Genomic DNA, 24,069 nt, shown 5'->3' with positions numbered 1-24,069 from the left:
TGTCTTCGTATAATCGTTTTAATTCTTGTCAATATTAACTTGCGCACGATAGAACATCATTGATTACACTGCGTAATATACTCGTAGGTATTTATAATACACTATAGTTTACAAATTAATCAGATATTAATATATTAACAAGCCATATCGACCGTTTGTCACTAGTAGCATCTTGATTTATGCGGAACAGGCATTAATTTTTGCGTGATAAGCGATATTTATTGCTTTTGAAATTAATTTCGATAATTAATTTGGTATATGTTTATTAAACCAAATTAAATTCGTTTACAACATGCAGCATATTGATGATTTTTTATGACGAAAATGTGTGCAGTATAGAGACGGAAAATAATTCTTTAGGAATTAATAAGCCAATCAGATTTACCGATAATGTAAACGATAATAATGTACTTAAATGTATAGTTGTTTTAAACTTTATATTCCGTCTTCGTATCATCCTCCCATCAGTGGTATATGATAGATTTGAATATGTACGTTCGTCTATTAACGTAATTGAACCCCCAATCACGATCGAATCAACAATTGAAGGTAATCACTTTGAAACGCATTGTAAAGGGGCGTGCGGATTAAGGCGCTGAAAACCACGAAAAAAGGCTTCCACAGACTTACCTTAAACTCATTTTTCGCTTAATCTATTTTTTAGGAAGTTCATATATGTATGAGCGTACTTGGGTCGCTTACTTGAATATAAATCTGAGCATAAATTAAATTTTCTTGTCATAGAAGGCAAACGAGCAGGAGGCTCATCTGATGAAAAGTGACAACCAAGCCGCGATTTATAAAATAAGTAGGATCTTTTCTTGAAGGTTCCCAATTTGTTTCGGTTCGAAAAAAAAAAACCATTAAGGAAATGCCTTAAAAATTCGCTGTTGTTTATTTCCGTACATCGAGGTGGCGTGGATGAAATTTGTAATTCTGATGCGATACCTTTGGATTATTCTTCACTTTCAAATGTATTTGGAATCTTTCATAGTACTTGATAATACTTTAGTACATAGAGCAGGTAATCTTATACTACTTAAATTAACAACAAATATATCAGATACGTAGTAAATTTAATCAAGAGCACCAATAGCCGTTAGTAAATTTGTGATTGCATAGAGCGATGTAGAAAATGTCAACAAGCGGGTTGGGGAACGTGCGCCGCTCACCCGAGCGGCTAGGTAGTGGTCGTAGCAGCCTTGTGCGAAAACCGAGATTGACGAGATTCTAATCTGCACGCACCATTATTGACAAAATTTTAGCCGAAGCGAGAGCTACGAATGGCAACAGACCAAACAATTAAGTATCAGATTACCGTCAGAGCGCGATGCGGAGGTGGCCCAGTGGTAAGAACGAAGGTTCAAACCCGAGCTAGCACTGTATTTTTATATGCTTAATTTGTATTTATAGTTAATACAATTAGGTTGTCATTAGGTTATCCTTTTCAAACACTTCCCATTTTAAGTATGAAAAAATATGTTAGCAAATATATTGATAGAAATAAAGACAACTAATTAATGTAAAAACAACTATTTAATGAATTCAGTTTATCATATTGACTAATTAAACATAAACAAGGTTAACAACTTATTCATAGTTGCGTAAGATTGTGTCGTGAAATAAATCATAAGCAACTTGCATGTTTTGCGAGACAGTCTTCACTCCCGGCGCTGGTAAAACACTGCGAAGATCGAATACGTCATTCTTGCCACCTGAAATATGAGTAATATTGGACTTAATTGTGTTTGCTTTGCACCTGAGTGAGCCGAAGCCGGACCGTAGACAGCAAACTAAGCCAGAATATAAATACCTATATTATAAAAAAACTTTTATGACATTGGTATTTATTTTATAAATTTTAAGAAAAAATATTTACTGATACAAAAGTAGTGTAAGATAGATCTTGAATTCCAAAGGCTTTCAGTATCAGCGGTTTCTGCGCTTGCGCACATCCGACGAGAACGAGGCGCCTTATATCTTTGTGTGATTGTTTGTCCACCTTACACAAGTGCCACCCACAAAAGAACATCGAATCCGATAGAAGCGAAGCCTACGAAACAAAAATATACCAATATATATTAAAACTAAGAATTAGAATTGAGATTTCGCGACTAGTAATTGATTCAGACCACACCTGATACGTAATTTCTCCCGCGTTCCAAAGATTCAATGCTAATAAAAAGAACAGGGAGCCCACGAACGTGTAAGTCATGAAAGCATTCGTCAAATTCAGATGAGAGGAAAGCTGAAAATTTTTAAACATTATATTTCAAGCTTCTTGTAAACATTTCCATTCCTTTGCTTAAGAAAGTTGCTCACCGCCAGCCGGAGCAAAAGCAAAACGGCTACTGCCGAACTTTCGCAGACTTGTAGCGACATGATGATCCCAAAAACGCGATGTATTTCTTCTACTAAACTAAATAATAAAACACATAATGTGTATATGTATGTATAGCTACATAGTATGTTGCACGGTATATGAATGACTGACGGTATAAATTGATGTTTTAAAGGTGAAGTCATACTCACAATTTCAGTTTTTGATGCATTTTAATACCCGCTATGCATCCTTCTTTTAATATTTGTGTAGCGGCTTCATTAGTCATTACCAAAATATTCCTTTCGAAGGCTATCCTTATTTTCTCATAATGATGGCATAAAGTAATAAATTTGTAGGCCATAATAATGACGTGAATTATGGGCATGCAGTCAGCTGCGATCATGGGTAGCATCATGTACAGCCAGGTGACGTAGAAAAATACGCGAAACACACTCGCTGCGAGAGAGTCGTCGTGATATGTTGGCAGGTAAGTGACAACCGTGTAGAAAGGAGTTCCTGCAAAATATTCCTTAAAAATCATTATAGTTCTCGTGTAATAAGTCAGAGTTATTTCAATTTCTTGATAAAGACTTAATGCAAATCTTCTATACCACGCAAAAACTGCGGAATATTGTGACATGAAATTTGTATCATTACTGTATTTAGTGTATTTCAGAGAAGTTTTTTTAGTTAATATAATTCTACATGTAAAGTAGCCACGGCAACGCGTGGCAGGGACTGCAATTACAATATAAGACACAGTGTAAAGTTAATGTTCCACTGCTGGACAAAAGCCTTCTCTCATCTTAAGTATAAGTTTGGGGATTTTCCCACTACGCTGCGCCTGTACGGATTCTATGGTTCGTGGAATTGAATCCACAGTCTTCGATAAAGATGATGAATTCAATTCACTGAGTATCAAACAACACAGGCAAAGATATATGCTATACGAATATTAAAAATAAATTTATTCATAGAGAATTAAAAAAACTATAAAAATTAACGACTAGAGAGCGCTGGTAAATGAGCTGCACGTCCGATGTTCGCTACATCCAAGTTTAGTCATTTTAAATATTCTCGCAACGCCGAGAAGTAAACTAACAAAATCGTATTTCATTCAATGTTTGTTTCTGACTCTAACAACTCGACCAACCGTGTAGACTCGTGTGTGTTGAACTGGTAAGTTTGGTTTCACAAGAAACTACTTGCCTTCGACCAACACTTTCCTGAAACTCTCCACTCCGTAAGCAATAAGTGACAGATAAACTGTTATAACGTAGAACGTAATACCCCACAGCACTTTCCTCTTCTGTTTCCTCATAACACTTTCTTCTTCTATATCTTTCATTACGAAAGACATTTCATAATTTAACTTCTTGATAGAGTTCTTGTGGTAAAGCATTAAAAACATTTTGATAATAATAATATCGTGTATAGCTGAGAACATTATAGCTGATTTTTTCTCAACTTCTGGAAAATTACCAAAAAGAGCGGCCATGTTTTCCAGCAGAATCATCGTTACGTAAATAGCAAATGAAATGAAACTATACATTTTATAACCTATTGATTCATGGTGTATATTTTCAGACCAAAAATTCCCAGCCCCGGCATAGTATACGTAATTACAAAAACTCTTCAACAAGCTCTCTGTACTTGCAGACATTTCGGAGCAGTAGGATACAACAGTCACAGAGAGTCGCAATTGTTAAATGTGGCAAAGTGACGCTGATCCAGGCATTATGGAAATGTGGGGATGGTAGTTGTGGCTTTCAAATAAGGAATAACTAATTGGAAGCGAAAACATTTTACTGAAAACTTCTTTCACTATTAATTTTTAATGAATACTACGAATTACGATAACTTTCACTAACTTTGAGGGTTGCCGTATTAAATAACGAATAATTTATTTTATTAATGGTTTAATGTTGCTTAAATTATCCTAATTAGTAACGTTTTAATGACACTGAACGAAATACTGCTTCGTAATAAAATAATATAAAGTTATTCAAAACATAAAGTACGTGGCTACTCATATATCCAAAAAATGTATGTACTATTGTAATTATCAAGTAATTTTAAATTAAATATGACGGATAATTTTTAAGAATGGAATACGATTTAAAAGATTTCAGCTCCCAATGGATAGATAAAAATAATGAAATATTTGTTCTGATATTTATTATTCTACAAACTAAGAATTTAACATACACGAGTAATTCGAAAAATACAACTCAATACAATAACGTCAATAATTGCTAACAGCTTAATAATATAATTCTAAACCATTATTGCGTTACAACTATCAAAATTATATGAATATCCTTTCGGTTATTTGTGTAAGCGATTAAATAAATAGAAGTAGTGAAACTTTAATTAAGTTGCTTTTATACGCGAGAGTATTAAATGGCTTCGTATGAAATAAATGTAATAATAGAGTGAAGTATCAGCCTGTAAATATCCCACTGCGGAAATTAAGCTTCCTCTCCTGGAAAATTTTTAGAGCTTATTCCACCAAACTTTTTTTACGCAGTGTTCATAAAGGTATCCCGGTTGCTGTCCTCTTCGTCTTTTAAGCCCCAAGTTTGGTGGCCGAGAAAACGTCGTACGGCCGTCGAACGTCGGTTTGGCCCTTTCCCCTTCCTGCCCCACCGTCTTGTTCTGGGCCATAGTCTCACACAAGGTGGCTACGACCTTCTGAGCACGCCTCCGGCATATGCTGCGTCTTTGCTTCGCGTCCGTAGTTTAGAACAACTATCTTTCAAAACAAACGTGACCGGACGTTTCCTGTATAAATCGGAAGGTGACTTGTCGTTAGTACACCTGCTTATATGCACACATATACAGGTTGATGGTCACACATTCATGGCAAATATTTGCCACGCGCTGGTTAAATCACGATGTTTTTTCTACCACGAATGCGAGAAGATTTTAAAAACAAATAAAGCACATGAATATTTAGTGGCGCTTGCTAGGATTTGAATTCACGATTTCGATTTCACATTTTCAAACCACTGAGTTATTTAAACATAAGTTTGTATATTACAAAAAAGCAAACATAAGTACCGTAAGTATTAAATAATAATAAATAAATAATTATTAAGTATTAAGAGCATCTATAGAAGCGCATAGAGACACTATCACCTTATAATCTACCATAATAAAATAGCTTCCGACCGTGTTTGCATATGTAGTCTGGGCTGTTCACTTGTAGTCGCATTCGGCATAATGAAAAACGTTGACTTTTGCTAGCAATCAGAGTTTCAAAAGATGAGATGTTTAGTTTTTTTGTAATAAGTATATTTTGATATTGTTAATAAATAAATAAAAATTGTAATCTTTACAAAATTAATAAAAGTAATTAAAAATAAAGACCATCTTACATGTAAATAATGTTTATATATCCTGGTACAGTACTTTAATATATATTTAACGGCGGAAACAATTATCGTTTCAGAAGAGCTTGACCACGCTGAGAATAGCTTTTACCAAGTAACATTTAACAATCACACTGCATTTTATTTGGCTTTGATAGTTCAGTGCTAAAAACGTTTAATTAGAATATTTATCAAGGTCACTTTGTGGTCACAAGATTTGTAACGGTAAAACTCTGAGGTGATGCTTTTGAATGTATTTGAATCCGCCACTGATAATATTATCTCCCCCGCACTAGTCCTTGAGATTTGCCGCCGAAAACTATGACCGCCGAATGAGTAAGCCAGCAACAGGCATAAGGGACAAAAGACAAAAGTCTTCGTTCTCAAGGTTTTTAAGCATATTGGAGATGTAAGTAATAATAATAAGGAACCAATCAATGGACGGTGGTGACCACTTAACATCAGGAGGCCCACTTCCGTCCCGTCCGCCTGCCTATTTATTTATGATGAAATAGGCAGGCAGTTAAATAATACTGAGAAAATTAAACCATATTCAAATAAAAAGTATGTATGTAAGTTAAACTCTATAATCGATTGGTAAGCGAATCTTATTAAACAAACTTCACTTGCTTGCACAACGCCGTAATATAACCGAGGAATATTTTATAAAAAATACCAAATTCCTAGCTGCAAATATAACATATTGATAAAGATATATTTAAGTCATATTTATATATGAATATAAATTCACAAATTATCTCTTAACGCCGTTTTCAGCTGTCCCGTCTTAAATTACCACTCTGTATAAAAGTTCAGTGAAAACGTACCCTAAGACAAAAACTTTTTTAAAACCCGTCCGATCGAGTCTTGAGTATGGATTTATAAAGTCTGTTTGAGAAAGGAAGCCTAACATCTTTTTCCAATATACACCTGCAGCAATATATCAATGAGAAGCTCCCAAAGGATCTGCGGCGAGGGTCACGTACGAGAATTGTTTTTCGACGAACCCAGCATTACCTCTCACTTTGAGAGGAAAACTTTTTACCCTATATCTTACAAGAGCCATTACTTTAAACAAATTTTCCTAAAGTACGTTAACACGTGCGCCTACACACAAGTTGAACATTCGTTTTGCGATTTCATTTGAGATTAATAAAATGTAAAATACTGACTGTTTTATTGCACAGAAGGCTAAATAACATTAAAAAAAAAAACATTTGTAAGCAAAATTGATTATAGTTATTTACAAAGGTATTTTCGCCAAGAAAGCGATCTCTTTCTGACAACGATTGGATAAAGGAATTCAACGTGAAATTGAAAAACGTGTATCATACTTATGTAAAACTAAAATGAACAATAAACAAATTAAACTGGGAAAATTTACTTGATAGTTGGGTTTTGTGCAAGCCCACTACCGCCGAACAACGATCCTGAATGAGAAAGTATAACTACAGGCACAAGGGACTTAACATCATACTTCTAAAGATCGGTGGGCCATTTATGTCGTGCGGGAAAGTTAATATTTCTTACAGCGCCAATTAATCTGACTGATGGTGATCACTTAGGTAACCTAGTTGCAGTTGTCGGCCTATTTGTTTTATAAAAAAAAAACCGCGTAGTACAAGGTCTAGATATAATTTTCAAATGACTCGATGTTCGATGTGCGTAACACATTATAATTACAGCTACACACATATACACAGATATATCCCTCGGCGCTACGTCGATGTCCATTCAAAAGGAAAAATACGCTTCGATACTCATACGACGCTCTTTTCAATTACTATGCTTAAAAGGATTAGTATCTACATACATAAGTTTTGGTCTACTGTTAATACTACAACATAGAACTACTTCAATCACTTCGGAATATTCTATTCCAAGTTGTTTGAAGCCTTTAAGGAATCATTATGTTACGGAATAATAAAACTATTCATTTAACAATTCATAAATATTACAAAGATTTATAGGGCAGGGTTCAAAATTCAAATTTAAATTTCTCAAGTCAACATAAAAGTGTTACACTTTCTTATTGATTGTCAAGAATCAACCATCGGATCGGAAAGAAACATCTGTAATCTGAGAAGAATAGACGAAAGAAACGGGAAATCTGAGACTTACTAATCCTACTGTTATGGAACTTAAACTATTGCTTTGGTTAATGGTTCCACAAGCATATCATACATACATACACTATGTTAATATGTTGCATTTTTTTATGAATATAGCTTAAAATCTTGACTCTGTTGGGTCGCTATCGGTGCAGGTTCGTTTGGAGGGAACGCTGCCAAATCTGTAACAAATACATAAAAACTTTATATAAAATGTGTACGTCTTCAAAACGTCTACAGAAAAGTCAGCATATTTTGTAAAGAACACAAAGTATCCATTTAGCAGTAAATATTTTCATAAAAACAAATAATACATACTTTTAAACTTTTTATGTAAATAAATATTGTATTTTACAGGTTTCAATACGAACCAGTAGTTTGTAAAGTATTACGAGATAGCTAAAAAAACGCGTGAAAAAATCCGCGGGCTGTGTTGTACGGTGTAACACATACGCGCGAGTAAATTTGTTAGCGAGTGTTCCTATGTTATTCTTTATAAAATAGCACTGTATAAAATACTTATTTTACTCATTAAGCGGGTAGCTATTACATAAACTAGAAGATGCTGCATAATCCTGCATGTGTCGGATGTGAACCAACCTTTCTTCTTAAAAGAAAGGGAGACTTTACCCATCCCTGCGACAATTCCAGCTTTGTTTAACACCATACTGCCATACCGACAAAGCAAACGGAACAAAAATATTACAAATATATTTTTTTTAATTGTGTTTTATTGACTCTCTCTGACTCTGTCATTAAAGTGGTGGGAAAGGGTAACTACTGAGTTTCCTGCCGGTTCTTCTCCGAATCTACTTTCTGAACCGGTGATAGTTTTACATTTAATTCAATACAGTAACATGACACGATTTAAAAATACTCTTTTGAGCCTTCTTTAATAAAAAATGTTTTGATTATGATTTTTGATTGTAATAATTATTAAATTTGATGCTTGCATAAACGTAAAACGCATTTGCTAGTTACTTCAAAGTACAAAAAACGGAAAAAAATCAAGTTATAGATTTATTTATAGCAAGTGAATTTCTACTATGTCGTATATTATGTAATAAATTGATTTGAAATTTCAGATATCGTATTTACTCGCCAGTGTTGCTATTAATCATATCGCTAGAGTAATAAGACCAAAACGAGCTTGTATAACACAAAAAATCAGCGGTGACTTATCAAGTGGCGCTCTAGGTGGCGTTCAATTTAACGCGACATTTACCTCTATTAAACTGCATCAAAGCTGTCTCGATATTGCAAACGGTCGCTATACTTTGGACTCACGCCAGCTATTGTTACTTATCCCGACATATTCCTGGTTAACTTCAATACTAAAATTACCCGGTCATGACTTGTAAATGAATGCAGCATTTTTTTATATACTCAGCATTTATGGTACTTAACACACTGTTATTATTGTTGATGCACAACCAATACGAAAAAGAACGAGTGGACGAAAAATATAGCCACGACTTGAATGAATGAGTTCACCGACTAGTAATCCCACGTTTGCATTTCATTCCTTTCCTCTTTCATGCATATTTTAAGATTAAGTTACTCGGTGGAATCATAGTTGGTTTTCATGTGCTTAATTTGTAATTATAAGGGAATAGGGATAGGAGTGTGTGGATAGGAATGGCTCCAAAGTCTAATAGGAGAACAGATCTTTCCAGTAGTGGAAAATTTACGTGTAGTAATGTTGCATTTTACACAATAGCTGCCATTTCTTATTATGTATTAAACTAAATCAGAGCTATAGAAGATCAGTGTTCCCAATATCAATGTAAATCACGCCTCCTTACAATAATATTGCAACATAACACACAAAAATAAATAATCTAACTATTGCAATCCAATTTGGCAAAATTATAACAGTAATATAATATAACTTTATACTAAAAAATAACCCCAAACTAGATTCACAAGTTACTAACTCTGACAATTATATATTCTTATAAATTATTAATATTACATAACTATTATTAGTATTAATAATCACCACTAATAAAATGCGTATTGTTATTTTTCTTCTGTAATATCTTTTCTCTCGCTTTACGGCTATCTGTGGGAGAAATTTTGTGAAACGGGACGGAAGTTTGTAACAGGAAGCCATGGTAGCGCGCGCTATTTGATTTGACCAATGAACACGCGTGCGAGAATTTTCTGCCACATTGTCACAACCCAATTTACAAGACGACATAGTGTTAATGTTGTATATAATCAAGGGGCGTTGTCAGATTTTACATATAATATAATATGCAACAGTAACCGTACAGTAAGGCTCACGTGTTTTTTTTATTTTATTTTAAGTATGTAATTCAAGAGTAAGATATCTTATTCTTAGATATCTATATTTATACCCATGTAACATCACAGTAATCAAAGAAACAAAGAATTTAATTTAAAAATCTCACATTGAACTATCGTTTAATTAGCTGATTCTGGGAAACTTCATGAACTATGGAACAATTTATTATTTATAAACGTTTTAATATTACTCAAATGATAATTGGAAAACTTTCGCAGCGGTCTGTGAACACGTCGGTTCTGCGGTTAATTAACAAGGCATTTAATTAAAACCAAGGATTTTGTTGAGATGTTTTCGATATTGAAAATTTGAGATATCATATGGACTTAATGGGTGATTTACATGTCATGATGGAACTCGTTATATACCTGAAAATCATTTAATTTTAATTATCTACTTAAGCTCTTTGTATAGTTTGGATATCTCGTGATGTGTCAGTCGTAGATAAGATTAAAACTAATATCACAATCCGATTCGGATGATGATACGATGTTGGAGATATGGAGCACTACAGCTTTACCTGCTTTACAGACAGAAGAGAACCACAAATTACATACTATATCCTATAAAAAAAGTTTTTTTTTTTATTACGCTGACCCAATATTTCAATTTCATTACCTCGGTGTCTGCGGAGTTATAAGCTCGCCACTTAACCAACAAGGCAGTAAAACTTTAACAGGCTTATGTATAAGATTGTTAAGACAGTGATTAATTTAACAATACTGAGTCTTATTTCGAATGTTAAATCGATATGACAGAAAGAGATATCAGATCAGTACTTCACAGCCGTTAAAGTTTATGTAGTCACTTACAGCCTATTCCAATGGAAGTAGGAATAAAGATAAACAAGCCGTTGATATACGTATTTCATGCGATTTGCTAATAACTCTGCTAGAGTGTACACTACTAACAGTTTATAATTTAACTAAATTTAGATTTCATTTTACTTCCAAAATTCTGATATCAGTTTCGTGGACATTCAAAACATTTCTCCTATTATGGTTGGAATAGAGAATCCGATTGATACTATGAAATTTCCATAACAAAGATTAGTTCTAAAATGTAAATTATATTCGGTTTGTAACACTTTTTTCGTTTTGTCCGTTTAATAGAACCATCATACATCATTTCGTAACCCGTCGATAGATTACTTCCTACTGGCTATGAGGTTCAACTACCTTAAAATTTTGTTAAGAAAATTACGCTGCAGAGTAACAGTAGCGTAGATTTGAAAAGATCCCGATTGGAATCAGATAATCAGTAAAAACGGAAAAACGTGCTCAATATTTCAAAGAGATTGCGATTGAGACACGCCAAGGATTGATTATTATTATAAGTAGCTTTCTTATCGACTTAGCTCATCATTAACATCTTTGCTCCCAAGGTTTTTGGAACATTGGCGTTGTAAGGAATTGTTAATTTCTACATTGTTTATGAGTGGTGGTGACCACTTGCCATCTGGCGACTCATTTATCAGACCACTTATACATATATATCCTTATAACGCATAGTGATGCACTTATGTCGAGGCCAAATTGACCAATAGAAATACGTCGTTCAATTCAATAGTTCATCCAATAATATAGTCCCGACATAACGCAAAATGCCGTGTTATTAGAGCTAATACCATTTACTACGTGTAAATCGTCGAGTTTAGAGTCGCTTTTGCATAAATGTGTATATAATAATTTGGGCGGCATGTACAAAATAATTCACAATTGTTTCATTTTTTTAAAAATACAATTTCAGCAAAATGACACTTAGTACGTTTGTAAGCTAGTACTCTTTATATTAAGCAATCTATATAAAATAATAAATGATTAAAGAAAACCTAGCTATAGTGTATTTTTCTTGTTAGGCAAAATTTACCTAATATTGAAGGTATGAAGTAGATAAGTCTCGAGCTGAGAGCACTACGTAACTGCAACGTATGAATTTATTTCAAGAAAATCAGATATTTGTTTGTCAACACACTGGTGGAACTGGGAAAAGCCATTTTAAAGTTAAATTAGTTCAAAGTTTGCCATTTCCGAATGCTCGCTGCCTTTCAGTGAAAGAACGCGCCATTTTCTTGAGCAAAATATACTTTTCCAGAAAATATGATTTCACATATTATACAAATATCGCGTGTATTTAATATATTAATATTATTATTAATTTTAGTCGCAAATATCGCTAATACCCTACACCGCTTTACTGAGACTTCGAAGCCTTATAACTCTAACCATTCAATTTTTATTTTTAGTTGAAGTTCCAAGTTGTACTCGAGAATGCAAATTGCCCTAAACTGCCCTTTGATCAAATACCTCCCTGGGAGATTAGTTATGCCTTTCAGCTTCATGCCAAAGCATGATCATCGCTTTGTAGCAAATAACCCTGAATGATATGAAACACGAAGAAAATTGAAAGAAACTCATTCTTTCTAAGTTTTTTCCTGTCAATAAATTATGACAGGAAAATTAGTTAAATCTCATTGTAGTAACTAGCGACCTTACTCGGCTTCGCACGGGTTCAATTTATTAATAAAATTAATAAACTGAACTTTAGCACTTGAAATATAGCACTCTGGAATAATGTAGTTTTCTAGCAGTGAATAACATTTTAGAATTGGATGATTAGTTTCGTAGATTACTCCCTACATACAAACAAACAAAATTTACCTCTTTATAATATTCGTATATATTAGGATCAGTTTTTTCCAAAAGTACGCGACAAGTATAGTATGATATTGTACATTATTAAGTATATAAAATTATTCAAAAACTTCTCTCCAGTTAGGCGTAAACTCGTGCTAGGATTGCGAACGACAATAGTCCAAAGGATCGTGCGAACTAAAGACTTTCACATCACTGGACGGCTTCTATACCGACGCGGTATTAACACCGACTATTTGACTATCTGACTCTCATATTTGAAGCACTTTCAAATATAAGTTTTAATTCGACAAAATATATAATTCATTGTTTTACACTGACTAAGGTAATTTTAATGAAATCTTGATACATCTGATGATACAGACATAGAATAAACATGTGGATGAGTTAAATTGAATTCTAGTGAAGTACGTCGTCAGCTCGCCCAAATATATCACTTGTAAATAGCATTTTTCAGAATAACATGTTTCTGTCTATCTTTATGTATATAGTAGTTTATCATAGATGTAAGCTTACTGTAAAAATAATAATAATAATAACTCTGTATACTGTATGTATGTACATTGATAAAAAACCTGCTACCATGTGGGTTACGAAAACTGTTACTTGCTGTTGAAATATAATCGAAATGCTGTATCATTAAAGCAGTTTTATTAAACTCATCAGTTTTTAATGAATGTGTACTGCTGTTAGTAGACTAAAATCGTTACTTTATGAAATAGCATTACAAACTTACTACAATAAGTCCTTGCTTATAGGTTTTATAAATATTATTAGAAACTTTAAATAATAATTATGAATAACAATCAAAATAAATTAGAAAAACATTCGAAACCTACGACACACTTAACTATCTGAAGACAGGGAAAAGACAAAATTCAATTTACCGAGAATAATAATCGTAGACGCTTAAACCTTAACATTAGACCTTGTTCCGAGACAAATACCTACTTCTAAGAAAAACTCGGAATAATAATCTAATCGGGATAAAAGAAACCCTTCAAAGATTGATATTAGATGCCTATACTGTAGCGACGAGTCTGAGATGTACCTAATATTTAGGAATATATTGAATCGCTTACATTGACGTTTACCTATTTATCGTTTCAAGCTGTATTCAAGGTAAACATGAGAATGTGATTTAACGAGAGACCAACCTATTTGTTACCTATAAAACCCATGAGACTCGTTGCAAACAAACGCTAACTTTATCAGAAAGCCCGTGTTGTAGTCAAGAATGCCCTAATCGGCCATTTGGAAGCGTTAAGCCCCTATTTATTATCGTAACTAGCGGGGCACTATCGCTTTCAGAGCGAGTCGGAGATCGTTCTATGTTTCTTACTAGCCATTTGTCTGTACCCTCTTACTAATTCAACAAAACGCGAGATAGCAACTTTGTTTCGGAGATTACTGATAGAATAGTCCGCGATCACCTATCAGATGTTCGGAAGTACCTGAAAATCGAAAACTTCTACAATCTTGTAACGAACTATTGTACTTGAGTTGAGAAGTTACAAATTGGAGAATCTGAAAATACTAACGAATGATTAATTACTTAATAAACATGAATACTTCTAAATATTTGTCTCAAAACCTCTTAAATAAATTTTTAAAGGAAGAAAATCTACTTACAGAAATCCCGGGTATCTGCAGAATATCGCTAACAGATTCAGATTAAATAGATTAGGCGTTAAAATAGGTTTAAACTAAGATTTGACTTTATCGAATACATAATAATCTATCGAATTTTGTATTTATATTTTATTACAAATAACAATGTATAGGACCACTGTTGTTTATACAATAATTGTCACATCATTATAACAAATGAATTATTCCAATTAACTGTTTCGATGAGATAACGGCTAGCTTATAAGTCTTCAGACGCCGAAATGCTGGCCTTAAATTCCGAATCGATCCAATCAAAGATATTCAATAGTCCTGTGTCTACTCATAAACACTAGCACGTTCAAAAAATATAATATTCACTTTTAAATATATTATTTCACAGTACAATGTCTTATGGTATTATGCTTTGGGGTAACGCAGCCGCTATCCATATTATATTTGTGCTGCAGAAAAGGGCTTTTCGCGTAATCTATAACCTAGGAGCAAAATAATTATTGAGGTATAAATTTAAGATTTTAACTATTCCTTCTCAATATATACTCTGTAATGTTATGTATGTACGGGAAAATATTTTCCTAGGAAAATAGATTTTTAAATTGACTATAAATTCTTTAGTGTACGATTACTTCAATGTTATCCCATTAGTTATATCTACCTCGATGAACAAAGTCAGGATTCACTGAATGATTTATAATAATCTGTTACATAAATGTGTACGTAATTTTCGTTTATCATTTACGGATAATCAGACGTCACTAGGGCTAAATAAAGATATGGATATTCCATCAGCATGTAATATTGTGAATAAAGACGTCAAGGAGTAATGGCTACATTTTTACCCGATATATTGTACACGGAGACTTAGTCGAGACACAAGGACACCTACGTTATATATAACTTATAAGGACTCCTGTGTTTAATAACATACACTCCTTGTTAGAGTTTAGAAACAGTTGTTATTGACAGTAAAGTTTAAATAAAAAATCAAACAAACATGACAAATATATCTCCAATGAGGTATTATTCACTATTAAGGTTTCCTTACACACAAGAGTCGTATAAATACTCATTGCTAAAAGATGATTGTTCCCAGCTCATAACCTTGATTGTGATATATAACTGTTTTTGTTTATCGCGAACATTTTATGTTATAACATATTTCAGAATACACTTATTTAAATCAAGAGCGCAATTTTGATGTTGTATAGTCGCTCCTAGAGTGAAAATGGGCAAACTGACAGTAATCAGTATTCAGTGTTAATGAACAAAATGTATTCATAAAAAATATTCTGAATAACTATTCGATCTGTATCAATTTTCATTTCTTGTATTTACCAGGTTGTGGCTCCCCGTCTACATATTTCGTATCCATCGGCTACTATTTATAAATGTAAAGCCCATTGTAGTTATATCTCCGGCTTCTGATTATAGTAGTGAGATCAAATAAATACCAGTTTCAAGTCTAACCATAAAAAATTAAAAAACAACCAAACTTAACAAAAATCGGTCTAGGCCTTTCGCCTGATGTTTACGCGAACAATTTTAATATGTTGTAGATTATTTATGTGTTCGAAAGAAAAAAATATACAGAACTATATGTTTCCAGTATATAATTATACTTACATTTGACTCTATAAGCGCTGTAACATTTTTGTACAATTTAATCAGATACCATTATCGTAAATAATTAGATTGTCTACAACATCATTACGTATTCATGTTATTGAATAAGTACTGATTCATTGTTAAGCGCTTGAATATGTATACCATTAGTTGAATTATATCGGAGCCGCTTATAAAAGCTTTTGAAATCACTTATCTACAGAGCGGCCATTAAGTAGTCAAAGTTTATGGCCTGCTGAATAAACTTGTAAAGAATAGTTCAATGATGAAGTTAAGGCGTAATAAGCGTGTGAAAGGAAATAAAATTACTTCCAGAACCATAAAAAAACTTAATAATTGCAACAGGTCGATTAAACAAGGGAATCTTGTCAAATATATACGAAATGAATTAACCACTTCTACGACACACGGACTATCCTACTTTGTAGAGAAGCGTATACATTATTTGGAAAAGTAAGCACAATATTGATTCTATTTTAAATTAATGTACTCATATTACATAAAAATCCTACAAAGATTTTATGTACTGAATTATTTCCTCCAAGCCATTGTTCACTCAAGCAAAGTTCTAATTCACAGGCTTTTCTGGATAGGAAACTTTGTGGCGTGCGTGGTACTTGCGGCACTGTTACTAAATGTGCAGTATAGAAGATTTATCGTAAGTTTATGGGATAAAATATACCCAATTTGAGTTTCTTTATATAACGTAGGTGAAAAAATTATATTTCTTAAATTCACGATATTCATCATTTTGAAATTAAACGTTTCATACGTTCAATAAAAAAAGATTTTATCAGTTTTACTAAGTTAAATTTCCACAAAAGTTTAATGGTTTTGTTTTTATATATAAAAGAGTTAACTGATTATAATCAGATATTTGAAAATTTGAAAAGTGTATCACTATTAGTTAAGCACTTGGAACTTCCGTGTTTTATTTAGTCTTTATTTGTTTAAACATGTTTGTCTGACCAATAACTGAAATAGGAAAAAGGAATGCTCCTGAGATGTTGCTGATGAGAAATCTCATCGAGCACGCAGCTACGAGTAATGTATGAATAAAATATTAATTATTTTCAGGCGGCGCCGACCGTGATGAGCGTCGAGATGAACTACTTTGACTGGAACATTTCATACCCTGCAGTTACGCTTTGTCCGCTTTATAAGCCAGACGTGAAAAAATTTCACACGTATATCAAGTAAGTTTTTAATAAAAAAAATATATCACACAAATACATTAATAAATACAAAACTAATAATTACAGCCAAACATATAATTACACGGGATTACATGTGGAGGGATATTTATGGGCAATATCGCAAGCTGCGCTGGACACTTTGGAATATATGGACTTAAATATCCCGGAAGATGTAATCCCGGTAAGCAACGAATGATTTAAACTTAATGCTGATAAGAAATAAGTAGCAAATCTAAATGTATTTTGCCTTCGTAGCTTTTAACATAGTTTAGGTTAGTATAGAAAAAGTAACAGCTCTTATACGTCCCATCGCTATACTGCAGTCTTCTCACCTCTTAAGGAGATTACTCTTAGGAACAAATATATCGTCTTTTATAATATATTACTCAACTAAATCAAATAAAAATTACAAATTAAAGATAAGATACACTAAAGACTCGGACAAATCTGTACAGTAATAAAAAAAAATGGTAATTTTAATGAACGATTGAGAATGTCTGGCATTGGATTGGATTTTTCATAATAATAAAATCTTAATAAGATAAATTATACTATATAATAGTCTATAACAAGTGCACGGTAGTCGGTAACAACATTTATCTTCTCCAATTTGACAGCTAATTCATCCGAAAGATTACGCGACATTGGCGGCTTCAATGTTCAGGAAATTTGAAAACACATGGCTGACCACTAATACGAACTGGTCGATTACCGTGGATGCAGCCATGACGGAAATGGGCATGTGCCACGTGATTAATTCCAATGTTGCGATATATGACAAACCTCAGTAAGCGCTATTTCTATTAGCACTGTATTCATTGTGGATAAACAGCTTTTCTGCATACAAATTTATTTCGAATAAAAAACTAGATAAATATTCCGATTAACACAAACATTTTGGCATAAGTGTACATTTTTATAAAATAAATCTGTCTTATATTCGAAATAAATGAGAAACGAAAGAGGTAATCTACCAAAGGTATTAAAATTCAAAGTTTGACTATAAAGTGAGCAATTGTACGTGTGTGTTCGTATAAAGAAACAAAGGCGAAGTTTACAAGTCGCATGTAACTCTGTATTGTTTTTCTATTACAGCCACTGGAACGCTAAAGCGCCACCATACGTGAAAAGTAACATAGAGATCTCTGTATTTGAAGCAAATTTCGTTATTGAGATTACAAATTTTTCGAGTATTTACAAGGTTTGAGTTTGTTTCCATATCAATTCTTTTTTTTTCTTCTTTAATAATCTAAATATTATAGTTGTAGATATCTTTCAGCGTGTGCTGAAATAAATTGTACGCTTCCATAATGTAATTGTGTATTGTTAATTATTACATTTCTGAAAGAAATTCAAAGGACTTACGAATAAAAGGTGCGTTAAATTCCTAACATTTTGATATTGAGATGATATTAAAAAATGATGAAAAGATAAGAAACAAAAAAGATTAGTTATATTTCGCTATGTAATAATGATAAACAAAACAGTCAAAATGTGTATGTTTACTAATACTTTATACTTAAGCTTATTTATTACAATTCAAAAGTTAATTTATATGCGTTATAATATTTTAAACTACTCCTATATATATTGCGCATTCATATGGATAGCCTAATCGATCACTATTGTCGTCCGACACGTTGATTTTACTAATTCAGTCAGTACGCACGTCTAGCGCTGGCGCTGTCCTAAGACCAAGAGCCTCATTCAACAAAGGAAGACTCACTGACAGATACACCATTCAAGCATTTTATTTCTATCAGTCGGCTAACGCATAACAAAATGCATGCCCGTCTTATATATTTTTGAAATTGACATCTAACAACGTTGTGTCCTATGTCATTCTACACGTAGATACACGGAGGTATAACAATAAGTGTAGGTAAAGAGGTACATATATAATAAAATACAAATAGCAACTTTTGGATTACACGCGATTCTTACAACATTAATATTACCAACAGGGTCCTTCACCCGATTACTTTTAATTTAATACATTTTTATTTATTAAATCGATATTCGATACACACACATACAACGTTGTATAAGGAAACCATAATTAAATGCTAAAATCATTATTAAGAAACAGAAAAGTCCACTGGGGATTTATTTAAAAAGTTAAGGTAAGGATTTCAGACAGTGCTCAACTTTGGTTCTGCTCTATAAGTCATATGTTCGGTCTACTCTTAAGTATGCCTCTGCCTTTTGGAACCCATCAGTATATAACTACATAGTATAAAACAAAGTCGCTTTCCGTTGTCAGTCTGTCACTATGTATGCTTAGGTCTTTTAAATTACGCATTTTGATGCGGTTTTTTTAATAGATAAAGTGAATTGAAGAGGAAGGTTTATGTGTATAATACATGCATAATATAGTAGAGAAACCGATAATTTGAGAGTTTTCTAATGTGATGCCGTAATTACATTGTTTTGCGCTTTCGTTGCAAACGCTGACTGAAATACCACGGGCTGGGGTGTGCGCGGACGTCAGAGATAATATCTGCTCTCGTCATCTCGACAGCCTTGAAGGGCGGGGACACCCTTCAAGGCTGATCCAGTTGAAGCAAGATAGTCTTTGCTCTGTGGCATAACTCATCACTAACTTAAGCCGGTAAATTTAGGGGTTACCAAAGAACTCTGTTAAACTTTCTTTTACTTAATGCCCCATGTAATGTAAACAATTGTTTAGAATTATGTTTATTAGTACCTAATAAGTGGTTGTCAATTAACATAATGACTTGTATTGGGTACCTTATTAGTATTATATTGGCCTTTATTATTGGAAAATATGAGGCTTCAATAATTTAATATTTAATTCTGACATTAAAACTCACTCAGGCTCTCTCGTAGTTCTTATTACCACTAAGTACCTACCAACGCCATTTTTTTGTGAAATACAATGCTATGATATCAAAAAGCACTAAATGCACTTATTAACATTTTTAACGAATATATAACACTGTAATTCTTAATAAAAGGTCCTTTCTTCGGTAATTACGTATTAACGCAACAGCTCCAAAAATAAACAATATACGCTTGACAGGTAAATTGGCGGGAATGTACGCACTCCACCCGGCAATCTCTGGTACCATAAATAGAGATATTAAAGATTATCTAAGTAATTCACAGGATATTTACATAAATTCACAGATTCAAAACAACTAGTTCTGCTGGGGCCCTTGGGCACTCATGAATTTGGGGCCCTTTTGGTAGATATTTACTACCATGTACAAATAATTTACTTATGGCCTGGCATTAAGTATAGTTTCAACGATGCGGTAATTTTCGTATATTCGTAGAAATCTGATTGATTGTACAATCTTATGGCTATTTTATAGCCTTTTTTGATAAATATGTTAGTTATTTCTTACAAATATATCACTTTCAAAAATATACATAGCAGTCAATATGAGAACAAACATGTGAAAGAAGTTCTTGGTTCATCGGGCCCCTCTCAGGATAGGGGCCCTGGGCACGTGCCAGTAAAGATGGTAATGATCTCATTGGCATATAAGTAATATAAGAATATATTTTACATTACAAAATATCAGATGTAAAAACGTCCTCCGTATACATGTGAAAGAACTTTTGTAAATGCAATTAATTATATAATCTACATTCGATACAATTTGCAGGTTTTCATCCACAGCCCCGACGAAGTAACGACGAGTACAACTTCATCGTTCGGTTTCGACGTGGAGGGGATAATCTCATTTGGCTTGTCTGTTTGGAGTAGCAGAATATCGGACTCACTGCGTTATAAATCACTTTATCTACGAAAATGCAGGTAGTATCCGCTCGGATTAATATTTCCACAGCGTTACCCTCCTCGATGGGCTATGTTACAGCAACAGCGATACTTTTGTGTTGCTGTGTTTGAGTGGAATGTTTATTGAGCTAGTGAGAACACAAGCTCAGATTAAAATATCAGTAACAAATTATAACATCGAAAACACAGTAGCTGCTGTTGAGTTCGTGAAACGTAAATATATACCGTGAACAAAAAGGTTTCACTTAGTGTAGGGTGTTAGAAATGACAGGATATCCTTTTTTTTACACTTAATTTTAATTTTAATTCTTCCCGCTGCGTGTCTCTATATATGCTCAGTTCTTTAGAACTATACGACGGATCTTGATGTAAGTAGTTATTTTTAATAGATAGAGTGGTTTATGTGTATAATACATGCATAATATAGTAGAGAAACACTGATAATTTCTGGTTACTAATGTGATGTCGTAAATAAGCACATTTTTTGGCAGTTATATTGCAAACGATGGCTGAACCCTATGAGATAGTTTAAATTAATCTACTAGTGTTGTCCACCTTAAAAAGGTCTACAAAAAGGTATGGTATATGTAATTTAAATAAATAATATTACGAATTTAAAATGCAGGGCTGTGAACGTTGTATATAAAGACATCTCTGTAGTATCATATGTATCAGGTATGCGAAGCCGGGGTTGGGTCGCTAGTATTTAATAATAAGATGACCAGTAAATGTAGCACATGGATCGTAATAGAGAATCGACGAGAGCGTCTATGAAATTTCATAATTTTATATTTTCCACCTGCCCGTAGAATGACGTAGCTTGCTGGAAAAAGCTCCTAAATATGATCCTTGCCCGACTGCAGGTATTTTACGATGTAACCCTTGTTTTAATTGCAGATTTTATAATGAACCTATAAGCAAAAGGTATCCCATTTATTCCTACAGTCATTGCATGTTAGAATGCAGAGTCAAGATGATCCAGAAACTTTGCGGCTGCGTGCCGCATTTCTACAGGCCTCTAGGTATGTTGTAGACTCGAAATTTACTTACGCAAATGAGCACTAGATAGAATTTATGCAAATTCACTAAGGGGTTTTAATGGGGGGAGGGTGACATTTTTTAGAGAAGTCTTTTAATTTTGAATAAAGAAAAAAATTTAATTTGGTTATAAGTTTTTAGTTTATAAACAAAACTTAATTGTTTGAGTGTTTTTGGAAACGCTTTTAGCCACACGTCTAAGTCCGGTGACAATATAAAATAAAAAATCCGCCGAGTGAATACAAAAAAGTAATTATGACGCTAAAGTAAATAAAACATAAGCCTTACCACATTTAAATAAGCAAATTTATTTTATATTTTATTTTCTTCAGTTGAAGACTTTTTGTTCCGAGCTATATCCAAACATAGATTAGATAGATAGCAAAAAAAAATGCTAATGCTATAAACAAACATAGATTATACAGAGCAGAATTAAAACGGTCGATCTCTACGAGTACATACATGGCAATATAAATCTAAATTCGACTATATGTAACAATTCAGTATACCAATTTCAAGGCAAATTCAACAATCACAACCTCAACCGCACTATTACTTCGATGTTGTCTTGTCTTCAAGCAGCAATGGGCGGTGGGCTAGACCCTCGCTGATTTGTGTCCAGAATTGCAGATATATTTAATTATTATAATTTAAATAACGGTTCAAAATGATATATATATTTAAAAACACGAAAACTTATACTGATTTACATCCACGAGTTTTTTTAATATTAACATAGCTATAAGGTGAACTTGTGTGCACGCGGATTTATTCGCAGTTTTTACAGTTTGTAACTATAAGTCTTAATGTTACTGAATATTTTAACATACCTTTTAGTTTTTTTTTTTAATTATATATTTATTCAATTGGTTATAATAAGGAATATGAAATATTTGTAAAAAAATGTAGAAAGTTACTTAATATTCGATAAAAATCTTATTATTTTATATAGTAATGTATAGACAAATTTAAAAGAATTAATTTAAAAAAATAAAAATAATCTCAAAATATATATCTAAACAACAAATTATTGTGTTAATTTGCTTATATATCAAATACGAAATAATAAGCCCAAACTTTTCAATAATATATTTTTAGATTATTTATATAGCTAGATTGAGCCAACTTTATTAACTTGATGTGCGCCACAGCCGCGTTTGACACTCTCCAAACGTCATACCATTTCTTTGTGTGCGTGTACTTATTTTGTTCGACGCGTGACGGACGTCCCGGCTGTGACAGTCTATCTAGACTCATAAATAATCGAAAAGTTCATTAAAAAACGTAAACGTTATCACACGCAACCCTGATTTCCGCATTAGTAACAATCGTGCGGAGCATGACGTGCGCTACAAAATGAGAGATAGATAAATTAAAGTATAATGATATGAATTGACAGGGCACGAGCGCATATGCTACATAGCGGAGTTGAAGTGCGTACTGCGCCACAGGGCGCAGATAGTGTCGCTGCGGGGCGCGGGGGGCGCGGCGGGCGCGGGGCGCGGCGCGGGGCGCGGCGGGGGCGCGTGCGGCTGCGGCGGCGCGTGCGAGCTGGAGCTGTACTACAAAGACAGCGAGGACTTCGAGCGCACCGAAGGGTTCAACCGGCTGATACTCAAAATCACGTCCTTCCCGAGAGTCCGAGTCGTCCGGGACGTCATCTTCAGCTCCTACGACATCCTGCGTACGACATTTTGCCTTTTCCGGCAGAAATGGCAAAGTGATCTTTGAATACATAGAGTTCCTCTCGTTTCAGTGCGGAGCGGGGGCGTCGTCAACTTGTGTATCGGCTGCTCGATAGTATCCGTCGTGGAGTTCCTGCTGGTGATCCTCAAGATCTTCTCGCACGTGATCGTGGAAGCGCTCGGACGCTTCAAAAAATATAAACTGAAAACTTTTATGGGTAGAGAGAAAAAGTCGAGTCAAAAATAAACTCAATTTATTACAATTTAGTTACACTTTTTTAATTTAATATGTTTTCTCCTGAGCCTTCTTCATTTCGTGACATTTTGATACCTAGAAAGGAAAATAAAACATGTCT

The 24,069-nt window shown here is 33.5% G+C and overlaps 2 protein-coding genes across 2 annotated transcripts; one reads left to right on the top strand and one right to left on the bottom strand.

The window, feature by feature from the left end:
* Positions 1–1,661: 1,661 nt before the first annotated feature.
* On the bottom strand, positions 1,662–3,986 carry LOC125067837. Its single transcript, XM_047676634.1, has 6 exons — positions 3,533–3,986; positions 2,533–2,839; positions 2,323–2,419; positions 2,138–2,248; positions 1,880–2,053; positions 1,662–1,715 (listed from the first exon to the last, which is right to left on the bottom strand). The coding sequence occupies exons 1-6, from the start codon at positions 3,984–3,986 to the stop codon at positions 1,662–1,664; spliced, it is 1,197 nt and encodes a 398-aa protein (XP_047532590.1).
* Positions 3,987–15,396: 11,410 nt separating this feature from the next.
* On the top strand, positions 15,397–24,050 carry LOC125067885 (sodium channel protein Nach-like). The gene is made up of 11 exons (XM_047676780.1): positions 15,397–15,419; positions 16,371–16,478; positions 16,605–16,683; positions 17,103–17,221; positions 17,288–17,402; positions 17,839–18,008; positions 18,317–18,422; positions 20,857–21,008; positions 21,888–22,012; positions 23,428–23,712; positions 23,785–24,050. The coding sequence occupies exons 1-11, from the start codon at positions 15,397–15,399 to the stop codon at positions 23,958–23,960; spliced, it is 1,458 nt and encodes a 485-aa protein (XP_047532736.1). The 3' UTR covers positions 23,961–24,050.
* Positions 24,051–24,069: the final 19 nt, after the last annotated feature.

Source organism: Vanessa atalanta, chromosome 12, assembly GCF_905147765.1.
Source record: "Vanessa atalanta chromosome 12, ilVanAtal1.2, whole genome shotgun sequence".
Classification (NCBI taxonomy): Eukaryota; Metazoa; Arthropoda; class Insecta; order Lepidoptera; family Nymphalidae; genus Vanessa; species Vanessa atalanta.
The sequence above is the reverse complement of the archived record's forward strand: the minus strand, read 5'-3'. Positions and strand labels throughout refer to the sequence as shown.